Genomic DNA, 21,640 nt, shown 5'->3' with positions numbered 1-21,640 from the left:
TGGGTTCGTATTCGTTTAAACAGATTGTCCAACGTAAGCATGTCGAGTGTCAGTAACTACCACAAAATTACCATACCACGAGCAACAATTGATTCAACAACAATGGACTCGCTTTACATGATTTACATGATTCCAAGCAATTCGTTCAGGAAATTCCAGAATCCCGAAAATTATGTGGAGGAACAATTATTATACTATGATATAACTATAGATATGGGATCCCATCTATTAAAATAATTTCAGACTCGAAATGAACATGGCTTTTAGCAGGAGTTTTGCCAAGCATAGATAACTGGCTTAACCGGAAATAAGCCCACGGAATCAAAAATAATTAAAGCAAAACTCCAAATCATTCCAATTTCGCTGTGCCTACTGTTGCGAGATCATGTGGGCCCTCCGTCGCGTAGATTAGCGCTTATCTCTCTCTTCTTTCTTTCTTCCCTTCTTTCCTTCTTTGAAAACTCCAGTCAACATACAACGAGATTTGCTTCGTCTGTTTGATCCTCCCATCGTGTTCGTATAACAGACTTGTACGCTAGTTTGTTACTGTCTCCTCTGAACTCTTCGACCAGAATATGGCGTGTTGATACTTACCTTTTCATTCTGTTGGACGGTCTATACGAGTAGAGCATCAACCATGGCTTATTCCTAGTTGCCTCGCTAGACAGGAGCAGCCTGACCAGCCAGAACAATGCGAGGCGCATTGGGGTATTCGATAGCGGCAACCTCATGCATGTCTTGCGAGTTGAAGATACAAAATTGACCGACTTTGACGTCAAAGATGCGGTGGACATGGGTACCAACGAAGCTCCGAGCATACCCATAGCTACTTGGGCCACGATAATGCAGTGCGTCATTGGTACAGTGCGAGTCATGGGTAGTGGCAAATCCCCTAGTCAAGGTATCAAGATAGAGACTAGAAACGGCCTGGCAGGTAGTCTGGGATAGAATCAAGACCTCCTCTGCCGGCCGGCATGTCATATGGCACCAAACAGTTGAGACGCCCTGTCGTCATCTATGTTGCAGAAAATGCCGCTGTAGTACTGGTGATTGCTGCTTTATGGCTCAACAGCAATCCCAAAACCCCGCTCAGTGACCAACGCGGCGAGAGTGTTGATAATTTTTCGTTAAACATCGGTACCAACAGCGGCAGATAAGTCGTTATCTTAGAGGGCATCTTCTTGACTTCATTAATGTAGTGTTATTTCTTATCAACTTGCTGCGAACTTATGTTCTCTTGATCAAAAGCAGTTTTCCTTCCAATAATTCCCGAAGAGACCTTCCAAGAATAAAAAGGCTGACCACTCCTAGTAAGACTCTATGGTAAACATGGTCATTGATCGCGAGATTCTAATTATAGTAGACATCGAAGAGTGCCTATTGAGGCGTGAGTAAGGTAGTAGAGGGCTAGGAAGAGAGCTAGGATACAGAGCGGACAGGACCAATTTATGTGCACTTCTCCTATATTGACGCAATTTGTATTTATGGGTAAATAACGGTTTGGTAATAAAACGGGCATTTTGAAGTCCTCTGATATGGTTGTATTATAACCGTAAATTACCAGCGAGGAACAGCCCAATCAAACCCTAGTTTTGCTTATCGCCCTCTGTTGCCTGATTCCCCTGTCTCTCAGGGTCTTGGAGATTATTCTTTCATTTTTGCTATTCACAAGAGCTTTTGATTGGCGATCTTCAAGTCATCGGAATGGACGCTCATTATAATGCCTATTTTCAATCAGATTCATCGTTTGGACCCCTAGTGTCAGGATATCGCGACGACTTCGACTTTACCCTCGCTTTCGAGTTGTACTTCTTTCTTATAGCACCCGCGGCATTGTTTCTGCTGGTGGCGCCAACTCGTATCTACCTGCTCTTTGCTCGAGACCGCCGTGTCGATGGTCTGTGGCTCCGATATTCTAAGTTGGTAGTGACGATCGGATACGCTGCTTTGCAACTCGCCCTCATTGCACTATGGGCGGTTTATCCGATGCCTGTACCCGCCGCGGGAATCGCTGCCTCATGCTTGAACACCGCTGCAAGCATCTTTCTGGCCCTGCTATCATCTTTTGAACACACTCGTACTCTCCGCCCATCATCCATCATCAATACGTACCTACTCTCAACATTCCTAGACGCGATTGTGGTCCGCACCCTCTGGCTAGCTAGCTATGTGACCAACGTATTTCGCAATGTCTTTACAGCGGCGTTTGTCTTGAAGGCTTGCCTTTTGATAATCGAGGCCGTGGAGAAGCGACGTTACTTCTGTTCGGAGCAGGATCGGGCCCTTGGCCCATATGCGAAGAGTGGTATCTACAATAGGGCGGTGTTTTGGTGGGTGAATGGGCTGTTGCGGCAAGGAGTGCGACAAAAGATAAGGCCCAGAGATTTACACCCATTGGACAACTCTATGGCCGCTGAAACTCTGGACAAGAAATTCTTGGCATCATGGCAAAAGATGGACCGCAAGGATCGTCGTCGACTAATATACACGTTTATTTGCGCATTGCGCTGGAATCTCCTGACTCAATCCAAGACTGTTACTGATTGGCTTCACCGTCAGTCAGCCACTGTGTTTGAGACGATCCCTTGAATACCTACAAGCGGACCCGGAACAGAGTGTGAATATGGGCTATGGTATGGTCGGGGCATACTTCCTCTTTTACTTCGGGATCGCGGTTCGGTCCCAAATTTAATCGCACCGTTTGAGCTATTATCTAACTTACAATAGGTTTCCACGGCATTCTACTGGGCGTCATGGTTTCGTTCCTTGGCGTTGATCAGAAGTATGCTAATGGCAGATATTTTTGAGAAAACACTCCAATTACCAGCGGGTATAGCAACTGAGAAGGCAGCTGTAACACTGATGAATACGGACGTCGATCGCATCATGAATGGTCTGCGCGAGATTCACGAGTTATGGGCCAACTTCCTGCAAATCATCATCGCAACATATTTTCTCGGGAATGAACTTCAGTATGCGTGCATTGCGCCATTCCTTACTGCTCTTGGCTGCTTCTTAGCCATAATTTATCTATCGGATTGCACTAAGAAGTTTCAAAACCAATGGATGGGGAGATTGCAAGTACGTGTTGGTCTTGTTTCCGCCATGCTTGATTCTATCAAAGGGATTAAGATTTCCGGCCTGACGGCCCAGTTATTCGCAATTGTTAGTGCTTTCCGCCAAGAGGAGGTCGATGCCTCAAAGCCATTTCGACTTTCGGGTGCCGGAACTTCAACTATTGCACTACTACCGCAGATCCTATCTCCATTACTCGTATTCGTCATCTACGCCGCGATGACACTTAGGGGTAGGCATCCTATGGATGTCTCACGCCTGTTCACTTCCTTGTCAATTCTCTCGTTACTTTCGCAGCCACTTTTTACATTGTTCGGTTCTCTTGTCAACTCCCGAGCAGCAATCGGCTGCTTTGAGCGCATCGAGAATTACCTCTACCAAAAAAGCCATATGGACAACCGCACCTACACCTGCGATGCTGTCTCTGCCACTATGTCGGTTGAGATGAATAACTCGGAGGTACAGGAGACTACAATCACAAAACTCTCTTCCAATGATCGAATTTCATGGTCAGACACTGTTGTGGCAATAAAACTAGAGAAGGTATCATTAGGATGGTTGAAAGACAAAGCTCCTCTTCTAACTGACATTAACATCTCCATCAAGAGAGGCACCTCGAACTTCATCGTTGGCCCATCAGGCGTCGGCAAATCCACGCTGCTATATGCGTTGTTAGTCGAATGTCCGATACAAGAGGGGACTATTGCTACAACTGTGACAGACATTGCGTGGTGTGAACAGACCCCCTGGTTGGTCAACCAAACTATTCGGGATAACATACTGTCTGGATCCGCCTTGGATGAGACACTACTTTCAACAGTTGTTCACTGCTGCGATCTCCAGGAAGACTTGATCAGCCTTCCCGCCGGCGATCAAACCTGGATTGGCAGCAAAGGCACCGCACTCAGCGATGGTCAAAAACAAAGGATTGCCCTGGCTCGCGCTCTGTATTCCCGGAAAGAAGTCATTCTACTTGATGACCCCTTTAGTGGGCTCGATGTCACCACGGAGAACAATGTTATTCGTCGTCGTTTCGGAAAAACTGGAATTTTCTCGCGCTGGGGTAAAACCATTGTCATAGCGACTCATTCTTCACGTTTGTTTCCTCTGGCTGACCAAATCTTTGCGTTGGATTCGAACGGAAGCATTAGCGAGCGCGGTACCTATCAAGAACTCATCGGAGCCGAAGGCTATCTACAGAGAACCCATGGCCACAGACAGCACCCACTGGAGCAAAAGCTAAATAATTATTCAGATGAAGTTGATGTATCAACCAAAAAATATCCAGCGCAGATGAATACAGCCAAAAAACGAGCTTCAGGCACTCCAAATGCTCTTCATGATACACAAAAGCCAGAGTCAACGCCACAGGCTGCTAAAGAGAAGACGACTAGCGATACTTCAGCTCATCGCTTTTACATCAAAGCAATTGGATTAAGCCCAGTGATGACATTTCTCGCGCTGGAAACAGTACGGGGATTTCTTTCCGTTTTTCCTGTTGAGTGGTTGAAGTGGTGGGCCGAGGACAGTACATCCCATGATAATAATAACCTTGGACTTTATCTAGGTGTCTATGCTGCTTTACAAGTCGCTGCACTTGCATCCTCTGCACTTGCCACGTGGTTCTCATTTAGCTTCATGGCGCGCAAGTCCGGCCTCTCGCTGCACAATACTTTGCTTAAGGCGACCTTATGCGCTCCACTTCATCTTTTTGCGAAGCAGGATAGTGGTGAGATCTTGACTCGGTTCTCTCAGGATATTCAAATGGTCGATATGAACTTGCCTTTACAGATATTGACCCTCACTCAAAATCTTTTCACCTGCATTGCACAGGCGGGTTTGATTGGGTTTGGGGTTGGCTGGGTGGCAGTGAGCTATCCTGCGCTGATCGCATTTCGTTTGTGATTCAGAGGATTTACTTGGGAACTGCCAAACAAATGAGATTACTGGATTTGTCTGAAAAGGCCCCAGTATACAGCCAATATCTCGACACTCTAGGCGGCCTGCCTACAATCCGCGCTTTTAAATGGCAGGATCGCTTTTGGAAAGCAAATTATGATTTGGTGACTAAAGCCCAGAAGCCATGGTACTCATTACTCATCATCCAAAGATGGCTCTTGCTCGTTCGTGACCTGGTCACAACAGCCTTGACAGTCCTGATTGTCGGAATTGCGGTCAAATTACGCTCTTCAATCGGGACGGCTGGTTTTGCCGTGGCTCTTGTTCAAATCATTACCTTGTCGAACTATTTGAACCAGCTTGTTAATACTTACACCATGCTGGAAACTACGCTGGGTGCAATCGCGCGGATCAAGAAATTCGAAAACAACATCGTTGCAATGCCCGGTAACACATCCAGTGGTAGTGGGAAGCAGCCACCCCCAAGTTGGCCTGAGAAGGGGGAGATCATTCTGGAACAAGTCTCTGCATCCTATAACGATATTGTTGAAGGTTCAAACCGGCTAGCCCTAGCTGGCGTCACGATTCACATTCGCCCAGGGCAGAAGATTGGAATATGCGGCCGGACAGGCAGCGGGAAAAGCTCGACCGCACTGACTCTGTTTCGGTTGTTAGAGCTTTCTTCCGGTAGAATTCTGGTGGATGGGCAGGATCTAGCAACGCTCAATCAAGAAATTGTCCGTTCACGGCTGAATGGCCTCGGTCAAGACCCGTACTTTCTCGCTGGTAGCGTGAGGCTAAACCTTGACCCTTATCAAGAATTGATGAGCAATGATCATTCCAATGACAAGGAGCTCATTCGAGCACTCGATGCTGTGAAGCTGTGGCCTCTCATTCAGCAGAATGGAGGCCTGGATGCCGACCTGAAAAAGGAGTCGCTAAAGTCACGGCCAAAGACAAATTTTTTGTATTGCCAGAGCATTTCTCCGACCTGGCAAGATTGTGGTTCTAGATGAGATTACTAGCAAGTATGAAATCCCCCCTTCTTCCGACTGTTGACTTCATGTCCCCAAATTTATATTTTCACTTTCTGTGTAGCGTGGACCCTGAGATGGAAAAGCTGATTTTACACGACTCAGATTACATTCGAACGAAAACGCTGTTGCCAATAGCAAAAAATAAGGTTAAGCTGTATTTCAGTGCCGAACCGAATGGAGACACGCAAGACGAAGGTTGGAGACGACCATCCGGACACGTTGAAGAGCATGGCTAAACTAGCTTTCGCGTGGAAATGTTCAGGTCGAAACGCTGACGCTATCAATTTGTTAAGGAACTGCGCGGCGAAGCAGCAACAAATCATACGGCCCGCTCATCCTCGCACAGTGTCCAATTCCAACACCCCGCTGGAATGGGGAACTGAGCTAGATACATAATTGATTGAGACCCTACCCTGACCTTATCGATCTGGTAGCGATGGTTGGCCATCTTCATTATCCATGGTGGTAAACTAAGTGAATCAGATCTATCCAACTATTTAGGTATTTAGGGTTCGCTGTTGTGTCAAAACCTTCAGCTCGCTCAATACGGTCACCTGGCCCCTCGTGTCACTCTCACCATGCAAATGATCGGCACTTTCATTGGTGCTATTTTCAATTATATCATGATGAACAGCATTGTCGCCAATCAGCGAGAGATTCTTCTGTCGGTCGAAGGTACCAACATTTGGTCTGGCCAACAGCCCCAGCAGTACAATACCTTGGTATTTAATTTCCAAGGCCGGGTCTTCCATTTTGACTAACCACTGCTGCAGTCCGTCGCATGGGGAGGTCTAGCCCACGAGTTGCTGTCTGTCGATTCGCGCTACCAGTGGTGTAGTATCATCATCCTTGTTGGCTTTATAACGCCACTTCCTTTTTACTTCCTCCACTAACGATTCCCGTCGCTCGGTCTACAGCTCTGGAATGACTTCAACATCTGCTGGCTGGCCGTGTGTCAGAAGCAGAAAGATCTGACTGAGATTCATATTGCGACATGCCATCACCCGCGAAGGGCAGTCTGCTCAGTCGAGATCATATGGAGGCTATGGGCGAGTACCTGCTCTAGCTCTGTGACTAGCACAAGCAGTACGGCCTGGGAGATTACCAGATGGGGACCTGGGAGAAAGAGATGCTGAATGGTAGGTAGTCCCTTCATCAAGTGTAAATCGCAGGTCCACCGATCTAGCTTCACTAACCTTTTAGTCTTGGGTCAATGCCTGGATTTGATATAGGGTAGACACGAACTTGCTCGTATCCAAAATGTTCCCGACCGCGCCAATAATTTACACCACAATTTGCACTGCACAATTCATCAAGTATCTCTTTTTACTTTTGCGTGTTTTCTGATGTAATTGTTTGATTTCACGAAGGTTGAGTCTGGTCGTGGGCTGGGATTCGGAAGGTACTGGCCAGGCAAAATGCGCTCTGTCGCGTATGTGGCTTGATTCTAGACCGTGTGTGACGAGCGCCATCACGGCAAGGTGCATAATTCATAAATGCTAGCCTGGAGGAGAGCTCGTCAACTAACTATACACCGCTCTGAAAGGGCCTTACGTAAGTTGTACAGGTTGGCGAGCAGGTGTAACCAGTCGTGTCAACCCCATTAAACCTCTACCCCCCACTTCCCCTGCCTATCAATCTACATTATTGAATGAGGTTAAGCATGTCTACGAACACTTCCTGGTCTGGAATTGACGATCAATCTATGACGAGCTCCCCAACTCAGGAATTATCTTACTCGGTACGTTCATCTAACGAGCCCCGTGGCTACGTTACTGCGAGGTTCAAACATGTCATGATCGAAAATGGCCACGCTGTGATCACAGGAAGAGATGGTACTTCATTCCAATATTGCGAGGACGAACCGATTCGAATCCCAGGTGCCATCCAAAGCTTTGGTGTTATGATCGCTCTGCGAGTGGAGTCACCCGACCAGCAGCTTTTAGTTCGTGTGGTCAGCGAAAATTCCCACGAACTCATAGGTTACTCTCCCAAACAATTATTTGAGTTGGAGAGTTTTTGTGATATCCTGAAATCTGACCAAACAGAAATACTGTTAGATCATGTTGATTATGTTTGCGGAAATGTATGCGATCTTAGCTTGGATGGTCCTGACGTTTTCTCCTTGTCTATTACAACGGGTGAAGGGGATATCCGTCGCTTTTGGTGCGCTTTACACGTCAGCCAAGCCCAGAAAAACCTGATTATTTGCGAGCTTGAACTAGTGGATGACGAGGTTAATCCGCTAAATAATGGTGGAATCGAGAATCCGCTCAGCCCGACCGACACTCTTGGCTTTTTTCCCACTACAGAGCAATTTGCTGCCAGCACTATCAACACCAGTCAGCCATTTCGAATTTCTCGCAATGCTAGACGAAGGAAGGGTGAGGCGGAGGCAATGGAGGTATTGGGTCTCTTGACTCAGTTCCAGGAGCAATTAGGCTTAGCTCATGACCTCGACACCTTGCTCAACACTACTACAGGTCTATTCAAGGAGCTGACTGGCTTCCACAAGGTCTTAATTTACCAATTTGATAGCAGCTGGAATGGACTGGTTGTTGCAGAACTGGTCGACCCTACGGCCACTGTTGATCTATACAAAGGACTTCACTTCCCGGCGTCCGATATTCCTACACAGGCTCGCGAGCTATACAAGATCAACAAAGTTCGGCTACTCTATGATCGTGACCAAGTTACATCCCGACTAGTTTGTCGAACATTAAAAGATCTAGAAAAGCCATTAGATATGACACATGCATACCTACGTGCCATGTCACCTGTCCATGTTAAGTATCTTGCCCATATGGAGATCCGTTCGTCCATGTCGATTAGCATTAATACTTCTAACGACCTATGGGGCTTGATCTCTTGTCATTCCTATGGAAACAAAGGCATGCGCGTCTCCTTTCCTATTCGGAAGATGTGCCGTATGCTAGGCGATATAGTTGCGCATAACGTTAAAAGGCTTTCCTTCGCATCTCAACTGCATGCACGAAGATTGATCAACAATATCCCCGCCGGTACCAATCCATCCAGCTATATCATCGCGTCATCAAATTCATTGCTGCAGCTTTTTGATGCAAACTGCGGCGTTCTCTCGATTTGCGATAAAAGAAAGATTCTTGGCGACAACTCTAATTCACAAGAAATTCTTGCTCTTATTGGGTGCCTCCGTATACGCCAAGTCAACCTAGTGCTCGCCTCTCACGATATCAATAAAGAATTTCCTGACTTACATTACCCTCCTGGTCTAAAGGCTATATCAGGGTTTCTATATATGCCGTTATCTACCAGTGGCAGCGACTTCATTGTGTTCTTTCGTAAGGGCCAACTGACGGAGATCAAATGGGGCGGCAACCCCTATGATATAGCAAAATGCAAGGAGGCTGCGGGGTATCTAGAACCCCGTAGCAGCTTTGCAGCTTGGCAAGAGACCGTTCTAAGTCAATCCCGGGAATGGTCCAAAGGCGATATGGAGACAGCGTCCATTTTGTGCCATGTCTACGGTGAATTCATCAAAGTGAGGCGCCAGAAAGAAGCTATCATGCAGAACCCCCAGCTCACCACATTGCGACTGGCCAACTCTGCTCATGAGGTCTATACACCGCTTACTGCAATTATTGACGGTCTTGAGATTGCATTAAGGGGTGTTCTTGATGCGGAAACACGTGAAAGCTTGACCAAGTCGCATTCTGCCGCCAAGTCTCTAATTCATGTTATCAATGATCTTCTCGATCTGACCAATACCGAGAAAAGGCAGGATATCATGAACCTCTCAGCGGGAGGACAATGTATTGGTGATGTAGGCGTTCCTTGCAGTTCATTCAGTCCGGGTATACATGCATGGTGCATTTCTATAGTCGACGAGCCACATGACAAGATGAAACTTGATCCGCACGGGTTTTTTTATATTGAATGGCAAACCTTCACCTTACAAGGTAAACCAATGTAAGTTTCAATTTCAAGGTACTTATTCAGAGCTGATGTGTTTTGAGGGACGAGATTCGCGGAATGTGGGCGGCGGTCGGTAGTAGCCGGCTTCTTCCAACAAGCGAAGATTTCCACGAATTACTGCAAGACCCAATGGTTATCGAAAAGGTTACAGAGTCTGGAGTGATTGGTCGCTTGTATCTCCTTGGGGCGATGAGGTAAAGGCTAGGTTTTTCATATTCCTGCTCAAAGCTAACAAGACTTGCTCTAGCCATACCCAAGCAACGGCGAGGCTGTTTTGTTTTTTGTCTGTTCCTCGCGCCAAGAATTGCTGTAGGAGATAGTCTGCTAACTTTGAGAAGGGCATTTTCGATACGGCGGGCATATGTCTTAGGTAAATTGAATCGACCTCCACTTGAAATGGTAGCGGATTGGAGTGTTGTCCCGGATAGTATTTTGATGATCTGCGGTCCATGAAAGCGTGTGTATTCGAGAGAAGTAATATTTGGTAGAAATCAGACCAGTCTAAGGATCAGGAATATCGCTCCCCCGGTTTATATTTATTAAGTCATTATTATGATTAACTTACGCTTTGTGAAATATCAAGGTATAGAACAATGGCTAGATAATAAATGATCAGAAGGTCCTAATATATCTAGGGGCAGTTTGTCCTCAATGAATGTCGCACAGTTCCTCGTGCGTATAAATTGTATATTAAGAAACCCTGGAATCGAAATGGTGCGAAACAATCATGCAGAACAGATTAAGTATGAAGTAATCAAGACAACGCTAGACGGGACTTCCATCAGAGCCCCTTTTCGGCCTTCCAGGACCAGATGTTTCTCTCCATAAAAACCAAGACAGTGTAATAGAGCCCTTCAAAGCAACTGCAAGCCACAAACTACTTGCCATGTATGTCGTCTTTGAAAGACCACCTGCGGTCATGGCTCCAAGGAACAGCGCCAAGAAAGCCGCAATTCTCCTGTTTCTCTTGGGGTTTGCCGACCACGGCCTTGTGTAGAGATCCGTATCGACCAAAAGATCACATAAAAGAGTGGTGAGGACAACAGTTGGGATCTCGTCAAAGGCCAACAGGCGCGATGCCACAATCTGACCTGCCGCCTGGAAAGCAAGAAGCGTGATAGGTATGATTTGATTCCACTGAATGGGGGCCCGGGGGTTTTCTGGTTTGGGGCTGACGATCCCAGCCTGTACCACGCTTGCTGCAACAATAAGAGCAGCGGTCTGTATTCCGAATGAAAGAATTAATGTAGATCGTCGTAGTGGGTTAAGTGCGCGGCCTAGGTGGTTGAAGAAGACATTGCTCGAGAGGAAAACAGTTAAAGCGATGAGGGATTTCGCCCACAGAAAAGCCGGGTATTCTGGTTGACCGGATACACCCAAGGCAATAAAGACGGTGTTCCCTGCCTACTAGTCAGCTCGGCGAGGAATTTCAAGGGCGAGGGCTACATACCTGTTTGCATACTCGAGAAACTACCCCAAGCATTGAAAGACAGGCCGTCGACTAGGCCACCAACGAAACCACACAGAACGAGAATAATATCTGCACGTCTAGGATCCAGTTCCTTGAGGAGATACTGCGACATTCTGGAAAGGTATTGTGGCTTTTTGGCAGCATCCATTACCGTTCCAGCAAACGATACATCGGTTCTGGGCTCCGCAGGACGAGAGGGAAGAGGGACCGAGTGTCCCGCACGAATATGCTGCGCTGTGTCATGTTCTTCACACTTCAAGGCCCTAGTGTTCTCAACAGATGTGTTCTCAGTTATTGTAGATACAGGTGATCCCCTGGAACTGCTCATTTTGGGTAAACTGTAACAGCGACTGTAGCAAGGGAAGTCTGGGTCAGATCTGGCAACACTTATAGCTCAACCTTGGGTATACTCGCGAGGCACACACTCCACGGGATAACGCTAGCAAGGATCTGCCTGCGGGTGGCTTTTGATGCCCGTCACGAAGCAGGGGTTGGTTGATCCTCAGGGACGAATACGAATGTAAAAAGACTGTAACGCTTTCTATTCAAGTCGGTATTTTCCGAATTGCAGGTTGGATTGTCCTTCCTAAAAGTTGTCATGACAGGCTCCAGAAAGACCATTTAAATAAACACGTTATCTGTTATGCCTCGTCTGAAAACATAAATTCTATAATTGCACTTGGCGGTCTTGGCAAGGTGTCCTCGATTGGTGTCTTGACTTATCGGCGTCATCTGAGAGGTCGAGGAGATTTACTCCATGGTTTCATCCTGTGAAACTTGGCGTGAAATTTAGCGTGAAGCCACGAGGACCGCTGAAGTTAGGGTAAATCGTCGAGATGCCAAGTGCAGTGCCTCATGGAAGATACAACCTCGCTCTTATTGGACCGGGGGGTGGGGCTAGTGCCGGATCAGGATGATCGACGGGGGTGACCGGATCCCATCAAAATTTTAGCGGGAAACTTTATGCCAAGAGCATCTCACCAGGTAAGATACTTCACGCCAAGGCTATTCCACTAAGTTCTTTGGGTGGAGTCTGAGAACCTGCCAAGTTCGGAGGCGGGACCTCCTTGAAAATAGAAGTTTCAGGGATCATCGATGTGCGATGCACAGTCAGATATGACCTATATACGGGCCAGTCTCAATCAAAATCGAAGTTGCAGACACGAGAAGGAACTTTCATTGGCATAGCTCTGGGTCTGGACAGGATTTTGAAGCTGGATTTCGACTGCTTGCAAGTTGAAGCAAACCTCCTCGGTGTTGAGCATGGCGCGGAAGAAGATAAGACCCAAATTTGTTGCCGTCAGCCATTTTCAGGCGTGCGACGCGAGGTTGTTTGGTGGTTATTTCAATATCACTGACTGGTCCGAGCTCTGGACGCAAGTGTGGCTGGGTCTTCACGTCCGTCGCACCCGGGAGAACATGGACCTTGGCAGTTGTGAGCGATTCTTACAGGGTTGCCAAGCCCAGTTTCATCTTTACGAAGAGCACACGAAAGCAAGTGCAATCTCGTGAAGAGGAGACAACCTATTGGAGAAGAGAAAGCAGAATATGCTACAAACATCGAGTCCAATGTGGCAGCCTAGTTATTTTCACAATCCTCGTTATCGATTGGATCAGTGGGCGCTGTAGACAAACTCAAGAGGCACCTTGTTGACGTGCTGTCAAGGTTTGCCTTTGATACAGAGTCAAACTTTATCTATTGCAGATTGGAAAAGCTCGATGACATCTCACACCGCTGAAGAGGCACTAAGCATTCTTGCGCTCGCCAGAATCTCGCTCACCTCAAACCCCTCCTTGTATCAAGAGAGATTTAATGGTCAGTTATCTTTTGCTTAGGCTCACCCGATACTGCTGTCATACCATTCTACGGACCACAAGGTTAGCGTCTGCCTGTGAGTGGCTGCTGTCGTAGTGTAGCAGACCATTCACGCTCGGGTACTGTCTAACGGGATGCCGTCTAGAGTTTGTGGTTGAAGGGTGGAGAAGTTCCTTTCTGGATCCTGTCATACAAGCTGGCCATCAACTGAGTAGGTTGCTGGGTATCATACTCCCGGCCAATATCTTCGGGCATGAAGAACAGGAAGCTAAGTTCCGTTTGTCTCATCTTCGCCACATTAATGAAGGTGTCTCGATTGACAAGCCTTTGTAATGAGCGCCTACAATGTGTCCGCGGATTGCGCTGTGCAGATACTGAAGCAATCCGGAATAAAGCAATCGCATAGGGCACGAGATAGCCGTTAGCTCAACTGTGCGTAAGTGAAGAGCGGTGAAAAAGTTCCGCAGAATTGATGAAATACGAGGTACATAATGCGGCCCCGGGATATAATAGAGCGATCCATGGATATTCCATATGTTTCAATTGGTGATGAGGATAATTATACAGTCGCGCCCCGACATCGCCTTCCATGTCGGAAATACATAGAGATGATCTTTCAAACCCTAATCACATAATAAAGCAAAAGAAGTCGCCGTCTGAGAATTGCGCACTCTAGTCAGAAATTGGGACCGAAAATTATAAATTTAGCAATCCCTATGATTTCTACACTCGCCAGATCGAATCGACGTTGGAATCTTTCATACTAACCACCGTAAATTCCGGGTTTTTCTTATTCATTGAATTGCCTATAAAACAATAAGGTAAGAGCGGGAGGTTCTAAACCTCATTCAGAAAACTAGTGGGGGCTGAGCTTTTGTATACCTTCGTAAATAGTGTAAATAGCCTTCAACAATCAGCCTCAAGATGGTTGTGGCCTGGAAATTCTCTCTTTTTCCCGAGCGCAAAGGCTATTTCCTGATAAAACGATGCGCCAATGTGAAGCCACGATAGGCTAGACTCCAAATTCATCTAGGAAGTAATACACCCTACATGTTCACATGTTGGTCTAATGGTAAATCAACTTAGGCGAGTGGTCGGGATAAATAAATTGCACACACATAGCGACCCGCAAGCGAACGTACAGATCGGTCATCCCTCCACGTATGAAGAACAGACCAGATTATTTGATCTGTAGGTATTGATCAACCTTTTCTTTCAAAGCCGCTAACATGACCGGTTTCGCCAGGTAATCATTCATTCCTGAATCAAGACACTTCTCTCGGTCGCCCTGAATTGCCGAGGCTGTGAGAGCAATAACCAGGATACGCCGCACAGCATCCATCGAATCACTGCGCAGACGACGAGTGGCAACATACCCGTCCATGACAGGCATCTGAACATCCATCAGGATCATGTGATATGGTTGGTCTGCACTAGCTTTCTTCTGGATGCCCTCCACGGCTTCAAGGCCGTTGTCGTAGGCATCCACTCGGGTAAAACCTAGTTTCTTGAGAAACTGGATCGTGATTTTCTGATTGATAAGATTGTCCTCCGCGATGCAGACGCGGAGGTCGGAGAGGGGGATCTGGGACAGATCAATGTGAGTCGGGGCTGCTTTGTCGAGCAAGCCCATTGACTTGCCAGGGGGCGTTGATGGAGTAAGAGGCCCTGAGCCGCCGGAATTGACCTTCGGCACTATGATTGAGAAAGAGACACTCGTACCAACTTTATCGACGCTCTTAAGCTCGATGGTGCCTCCCATCAGATCCACAAGAGATTTACAAATACTAAGGCCTAAACCACTGCCTCCGAAACGGCGCGCGGTGCTAGCATCAGCTTGAGTAAACGGCTTAAACAGGTGTTGTATGATATGCGCTGGGATGCCAATACCCGTATCCGTCACCCAGAAAGAAAGACGAACAGAGTCCTCAGTTTCATCGTCTGCCCTGGATCCTATTGTGATGGTCCCTGTCTCGGTAAACTTCAGGCTGTTACTGAGTAAGTTGCCCAAAATCTGCTGTAACCGAGCGGGATCGCCATATACGTGGGTTTGGGGTGGGTTGACATCCTGTATAATGCGGACATTGTTGAGTCGTCGCCTGTTTCCAAAGCCGACCGGCATTGAGCTAACGACTTCCTTGACGAGTTTGTCGACATAAAATGGGAGAATATGCAGCTGCACCTTATTTTCTCCAATCTTGGAGAAGTCGAGGATGTCATTGATCACGGTGAGTAGGAGGTTCGCTGATATGCGAATCGAATCTGCCATTTCATATTGCTCTCCCGATAGTGGACAGCTGAGCAAAAGCTCTGAATTCCCAATAACCCCGTTGAGTGGCGTTCGTAACTCATGGGACATATTGGCGAGAAATATGCCTTTAGCCTTGGTGGCCTCTTCGGCTAGCTGGGCATGACGCAGAGCCTCCGCCGTAGCAGTCTTCGCTTTTTGCTCGGCCTCCATCGCTTCCGCTAATGCCTTCTTCTGAGCGTCTACCATGGATTGGTTGATTACGGAAACTCGTTCCACTTCCCTGACGGTCAGTGCATTGGAATAGCTTATTCCGAGTTGGACGACGAGCAACTGCAGAACAACGCGGTTGCGATATGAGAAGGCGTTGGGCGGACCCTCCAGATAAAGAAGCGCAATGGGCTCGTTCTCCTCGCCCCCATGATGAATGGGCAATGCCATGACCGATTTATTAACGGTATTCTGAATCGCCCACGGTTCGCTAACGTAGCTGAATCGCGGATCCTCCAAGACGTCCGGTATGTACACTGCCTCGCGAAAGCGAATGCAATAATTCACGATGCTTTCCGCGACAAGGCGGGAGTTTTCAACCGATGTCGGAGGATCATGTAACTTTATGATACCAGCTGCGTCGCCACTGGCTGCCACGGCCCACCCAATTGTCAAGTCCTCCTTGGTAATGATGGCTGCCATTGTAGCAACGCCATGGCAGCTCTGCATGACGATTTTGCACATCGTCCGAAGCAACTCATCAACCCTGAGAACGCTTGATATCACTTGTGATCCTTCAAGGATGGAGGTGAGATCTAAAATATGAAGGACACGCTCTGCCACGGACCCTCCTGTGCTCCGTGTCTCGTCGTTTCCAAGTTCGGATGGTTGAGGATGAATCCGTGTAATATTGTCGTCTGGTTCAGTTTGAGTAGCGGCGTCTCGTGCGATTTTCCATGTCGGCTGTTCTAGATCATGGGAATGAAGGACGTGATCAGCCACCCCCGTAGCCCCGATCTGTCGGTAGAGACCAACTGCTTCCTTCAGAGCCAGTGTGCCTAGTCGGGAAGAGCCTTCACGCATCAGATGCCCGGCTAGTAGATGGTGGCCAAGGGCTTCTTCGAACCCAAAGTCATGCATCGAAGCGTGGTCTATTGCCTCTTGATAGAAACAAAGAGCAGCGTTTTGATCATGCTCCATCTCGGCGATCTGAGCGCCCAGAAGTTTAGTCCATGCCAGATAATTCACGTCTGCGATAACCTGCCACTGTTCAATCTTGCGTTTAAAATATCGTAACATCCTTGCCATGCCTGTCATTTCTTCCTCGAAACCCGCCTCGAAAGATCGCCCATTTAAATCGGACGCCAGCTGGGGGGAGCATGCACGGTATGCGACATCGAGTTGTTGCTGCTTTCGGATCCACACGCATCCAGCCAGAGAAAGGCAATGAAAGAACATGAGAAACCGCGTTTTTCGTGCGGACCATATGGCGTTGATTTTCTTGAGACAAGAGTTCCCCAGTGCTACCGCTCGCTGGAAGTGGCCGTACAGAAATAACGGAGCGATTTCCATGCTCTCATAGAGCATCAGCGGCCGGTCGCTATTTTTGATTGTTCTTACTAGCCAAGACTTATATTCGACCGAACTGTGTTCTTTGTCACTCATTACCCTGAACGAGTCATGCGTATATGTTTTGCCTTGCAAAGCACGACTGAGCTGGCGAATTGTGATGAGGATCGTACCGCCGGCCGTATCCGTCTGCCAGTTGGGAATGTCTTGACAGCTGTAGATGCAAAAGGCCTCCAGCTCGGCCAAGTCTTCAGAAGCAAAAAACTTCATGGTAGCCAAGAACCCGAAGTTCAGAATGGTGGCAATTCGGTCACCGGCGCGAATAGAAGAATCCACAGCTCTTTCCAATTGCGAGATTGAAGACTGGACAGGATGTTGAATATGACCGACAAAGGAGGAGTATAGAGCGATGCCACGACCTATAGTATGTGGATCTTTTGACTGTTCAATCAGTGCCAGGGCAAGTTCCCCACAATGCCTTGCGAAGGTTGGCGCGTTGTCTCGAGTAATTGCTACCACAGCCAACTGCATGAGCCCCATGCCCGCCTGCGGAAAAGGACCACGCGAAAGATAGGCATCAACCATGACAAGCGTCATGTGGTAGAAGGTTAGCGTGTCTGACCAGAAAGCCGCGCTAGTGGCCTCCAGAAGAACCGCTCCTGCAGCAGCCAAGGTGGGATGCTCAAGAGGGGCCGTCTCAGCAATGGTTTCAGTCTGAACAGCAGAAACGGCCTCGCATAGCCGTCTAAGCTCTTTGTCACATTTAAAAAAGCTTGGATTTTCATCAATCGTGATGTCTAGAGCCATGAGGCATTCTGTTATGGCATGAAAAGCAGCAGTCGAATTGCCCAATTGTGCAAGCATACGCGATTGCAAGATCCAGGCAGGAGCCTTGTCCACTGGATTACGGGCATTAGAAAGGATAGCATGCAGCAGCTGACTAGCTTCTTCATGACGTCCTTGGTAAAGGTAGCATTCGGCAGCGGATGTAAATATTTGTAGCGTCTCGCCGTAGCTCACATCCACATTCTCGTCGTTCCACATGTCCTCTTGGAGCAGTATGATGCAGCTTGCGTACGAATTGATAGCGGTCGATCGTAATCCAGTCTCACTTGCAGCGTTCGCATACTCGAACATGAAGTGTCTGAAAGGCTTTCTTATTTGCACATAGCTATTGATGATCGGTGCGGATTCGATGATAGCCGATGCCAACATGCTGCGATATTTGTCGTCCTGTGAATGATACTGAAACAGCACTTGTGCTTTTATCAGGTTCACACGATCCTTGTCTCTCGTGTGGAATGACGCTGCGATATGCATGTAATGACTATATGAAAAGCAAAAGACGTCATGATCCTCTGTGGGCACAATAACGTAGGCTTGGATGATCGCCTGCAGACCTTGAATCACTTCTCGCTCAGGCAAGCCAGGTTCGGAAGCCATCTGATCGTTGTTGAGAAGCCTTTGGACCAACTTAAATGAGAAGGTCATGCCTAAAACGGATGCCCAGGCCAGGATAGACTTGCAGACAGGCGAAAGGCTGCTCAGGCGCCTGGCTAAGAAATCATCGAATGCGGCGGCGCTGTAGTTGTCCACCTCGAAATGCTCCGAGATGCGGCTAAGATCAAACGACCAGAGCCCCTCCTGGAAATCATAGCAGATGAATCCGTGTTCGTGACAATCATTCAATATTTCACGGACGTAGAAGGGATTTCCACCAGTCCTTGATTGAATGAATGCCCCCAGAGGCCAGATGACGGGGACAGACAAAGACAAGGTTTTCGCTACATATTGCATCACGTAGTCTTCACTGAGCGGTGTGAGTGAGATGGTGGTAAGATCTACATCTCTTCCTGCCAAAATTCCTATATTGGTAAGCATCATTCATTACATGACAGACCGCACTGGCAGAACGATCAAATTAAAGGATAACTGCGGGTGATTTACCTTCATTGTTAAATGGAAGGATCCGCTTCATAAGGTCCGAGCAAGCATTTTCTGGTCGGTATGCCATTATCACCACTATTCTGATTCGAGCCGACACAATCCGGGCAATAAATTCCAACGATTCTTCATCTGCCAGGTGGACATCGTCCAGGCAAAGACATACCAGCTTGTATCGCGCGAAGACCCGCAGGATACCCACTAAAGTCCGTACAAGAGGCAAAGTCTTGGTAGAGGATCCGGCCCGAAGAAATTCTTGAGAACTCTCCGTTCCAGTATTCTCTGGAGGGGGATGCCGATGTGGTAATACGAGAGTCGTAGGAGCATACTTGTTCGGCACATGACCCAACAAGTTAGGGCTGTAACCGAGAAGAAATTTGGGCAGGCCTAAAATCTTGTGCAGAGTGTTCCATGTACCTCCAATGTGATTTCGCAACATTGGCAGGAAACTGGGCTCATTCATATTTTCCGAGAATGCCTGTTGGAACAGACTCGAAAACAAGTGTAAGACCGGACGCATACGCTCTTTGTCTGCGACATCGAAGCGCGAGCTGGCAAAGAAGCCCCTTTGTCGGGCTTCAATCTGAACTGATGTGATCAGCCGAGATTTGCCCAAACCAGGCCCTCCCTCAATGCTGATAATCTCACACAGGCCTTTCGGCGCCGCGATGCCATGTGCAGCTACCCTTCCCGCGTTGTCACTAGACCGTGAGCTTCCCTCGCCACTCGTGCTGTCAAATGAGGAGGTAGACAATCGATTCTCTAGTTTCTCTACTCCTCTTCTCTCTAGAATAACAGGGTCGGACTCGCTGCTCTCGCTCGAGGCGGAAAGTGAATCTCTGGAGGAACGCATGCGGCTCGTATTGGCTAGATACGATGGTGTAACGCCAGGAGATGTCCCGCTCATGGAACCGTTCAAACTGGGAGATCCATCGCCCAAATTAAGGCCTACCTCTTCCGCGGGGGTATTGCCTGCTGAGGAAAGGACAGTAAAGGTTGCAAACTGGTCCTCCGGCAGCGACGACAAATGAAGCCCTCTGCCTCCCTGGTACAGTCTTTGAGTACGATCTAGGACCTCCACGATGGCACCCTGCTCGGCCGTCCGGCCCACCATCGTGCGCGGGAGTGTGAAGAACGGAGAAACATCTTTGCCGGCGACTTCCCAGCTTTCCAGGACAGCCGCATCTCCCGCTGCCAGTAATTTCCGTACCTCCGCGAGGTCATGTCGCAGACCGCGGGCAGAGTTGTACCGCTCCGAGACATTCCTTGCAGTCGCCTTGGCGATAATTCGTGCAAAGACCTCCGGCACGTCGGGTCGCAAGGTCGATACAGACGGCAGCTCCTGACTAACCGCTTCCTCGGGAGACTTGCCCCCGAACGGGGTCTCACGGACGAGAGCGTTCCAAAGCATAATACCAAGGGAGTATATATCGGCGCGATTGTCAGCTTGGATCGGTGTTCGCCAAGATTTCTCGGGGCTCAAATAGGAGATACGGGCCGTGGCATCATTCTGTTTCTCAAGGGCTGACCAGCCAGCGCTCACTCGTGCGGTATTATACGACTGGAGACCCGCCCCGAGATGGATCAAGCGCACGCGGCCGGTCTCTTGGTCGAAGTGGAATGCCTCCCCCGGATCTGCGCATGTACAATCTGCTGGTCATGCAGCATTTGGATGCACTCCGCCGCGCCTATGGCAAAATCCATAAACGTTGGCAAGGGCATGAGCTCGTCCTGATCGGATCGACGCGAGCCAACATCACTGGTCTCGTAACTCACATCTTCCTCAGGGCGGATGTGATACCAGGTCGCGCCGCAATCGACGTAGCGCAGAAGATCATTGGGACCGGGACTTTCGTAGATGCAGACCAGGAGCGGTGGTGTGCGGTCGGCATCGAGGTTAGGTAAGCGCTGCATCTCCACGGGCCGCAGAAGATACTTGCGGTGAGCAACGTCAACTGATGCCAGCATCTGATACTCCTCTTGCATTATTTCTCCTTGGGCCAGATTTTCACCAAGGCGCGCCACCACTTCGATCGTTCCCTCTGACCCTCTGCCCTGATCCCCGACGTCGCCGTCCCCCCCCTGGACCACATGGGGCAGATGTGCGGCTCAAGTCGACTAGAGAGGAGGCACTTCGGGGGCGAGCGGTGTGAGCATGATCTGAACAAATGGCGCGGTCGAGGTGCTTGATACCAAAAACGTGCCTAAGAGTCGCTTCAGCATTAATTTTCCATTGCGTCTAGGCACGGGGAATTGGTTCACCCACCATACGCCATAACTTGAGCGATATTGCCTCGACTCATCCCAAGTATAGTCCACCAGGCAATTCAGTCTATCCATCGGGCCTGGAGGCTTTGGAGCCTGTTCGTATCCAAAGGGGGAAAGAGAGGGTTGAGAATCGGGTAGGAGGATCAACTGCCGGTCGGTGTCATGGTCGTCGTGGTTTCCGCCGAGATTCCAGAGAGGTCCTCTCGCAGTTAAGCGTAAAAGCAACAAAAGAACAGATAAAAATGGAGAGAGAGTAAATGGAGACAATCCGTCCAGTTATGATGCTTAGAGATTCAAGTATGCATAGTTGCCTGTAGGGGAAAGAGTGAAAAGAAAAGCACCCGAAAAACGGCACAACTACCATTCGA

The 21,640-nt window shown here is 48.4% G+C and overlaps 6 protein-coding genes across 6 annotated transcripts; 3 read left to right on the top strand and 3 right to left on the bottom strand.

The window, feature by feature from the left end:
* Window positions 1-660: 660 nt before the first annotated feature.
* Window positions 661-981, bottom strand: N7484_006818 (uncharacterized protein; the record flags this gene model as incomplete). Its single annotated transcript, XM_057117205.1, has 1 exon — window positions 661-981. The coding sequence occupies one exon, from the start codon at window positions 979-981 to the stop codon at window positions 661-663; it is 321 nt and encodes a 106-aa protein (XP_056970240.1).
* Window positions 982-1,704: 723 nt separating this feature from the next.
* Window positions 1,705-5,990, top strand: N7484_006817 (multidrug resistance protein; the record flags this gene model as incomplete). The annotated part of the gene is made up of 4 exons (XM_057117204.1): window positions 1,705-2,554; window positions 2,601-2,674; window positions 2,728-4,944; window positions 4,986-5,990. 4 exons carry the CDS (start codon window positions 1,705-1,707, stop codon window positions 5,988-5,990), a joined length of 4,146 nt encoding a protein of 1,381 aa, XP_056970239.1.
* Window positions 5,991-6,589: 599 nt separating this feature from the next.
* On the top strand, window positions 6,590-6,904 carry N7484_006816 (uncharacterized protein; the record flags this gene model as incomplete). Its single annotated transcript, XM_057117203.1, has 2 exons — window positions 6,590-6,733; window positions 6,785-6,904. The coding sequence occupies 2 exons, from the start codon at window positions 6,590-6,592 to the stop codon at window positions 6,902-6,904; spliced, it is 264 nt and encodes an 87-aa protein (XP_056970238.1).
* Window positions 6,905-7,674: 770 nt separating this feature from the next.
* N7484_006815 (CheY-like superfamily) lies at window positions 7,675-9,963 on the top strand (the record flags this gene model as incomplete). The annotated part of the gene is made up of 1 exon (XM_057117202.1): window positions 7,675-9,963. One exon carries the CDS (start codon window positions 7,675-7,677, stop codon window positions 9,961-9,963), a length of 2,289 nt encoding a protein of 762 aa, XP_056970237.1.
* A 767-nt stretch (window positions 9,964-10,730) lies between these two features.
* On the bottom strand, window positions 10,731-11,764 carry N7484_006814 (YoaK family protein; the record flags this gene model as incomplete). The annotated part of the gene is made up of 2 exons (XM_057117201.1): window positions 10,731-11,365; window positions 11,416-11,764. 2 exons carry the CDS (start codon window positions 11,762-11,764, stop codon window positions 10,731-10,733), a joined length of 984 nt encoding a protein of 327 aa, XP_056970236.1.
* A 2,668-nt stretch (window positions 11,765-14,432) lies between these two features.
* Window positions 14,433-21,161, bottom strand: N7484_006813 (uncharacterized protein; the record flags this gene model as incomplete). The annotated part of the gene is made up of 4 exons (XM_057117200.1): window positions 14,433-18,925; window positions 19,008-20,542; window positions 20,599-21,086; window positions 21,138-21,161. The coding sequence occupies 4 exons, from the start codon at window positions 21,159-21,161 to the stop codon at window positions 14,433-14,435; spliced, it is 6,540 nt and encodes a 2,179-aa protein (XP_056970235.1).
* Window positions 21,162-21,640: the final 479 nt, after the last annotated feature.

The sequence above is a fragment of the Penicillium longicatenatum genome (genome assembly GCF_028827895.1).
Source record: "Penicillium longicatenatum strain IBT 33135 chromosome Unknown contig_4_segment0_segment0, whole genome shotgun sequence".
Lineage (NCBI taxonomy): Eukaryota > Fungi > Ascomycota > Eurotiomycetes > Eurotiales > Aspergillaceae > Penicillium > Penicillium longicatenatum.
The sequence above is the reverse complement of the archived record's forward strand: the minus strand, read 5'-3'. Positions and strand labels throughout refer to the sequence as shown.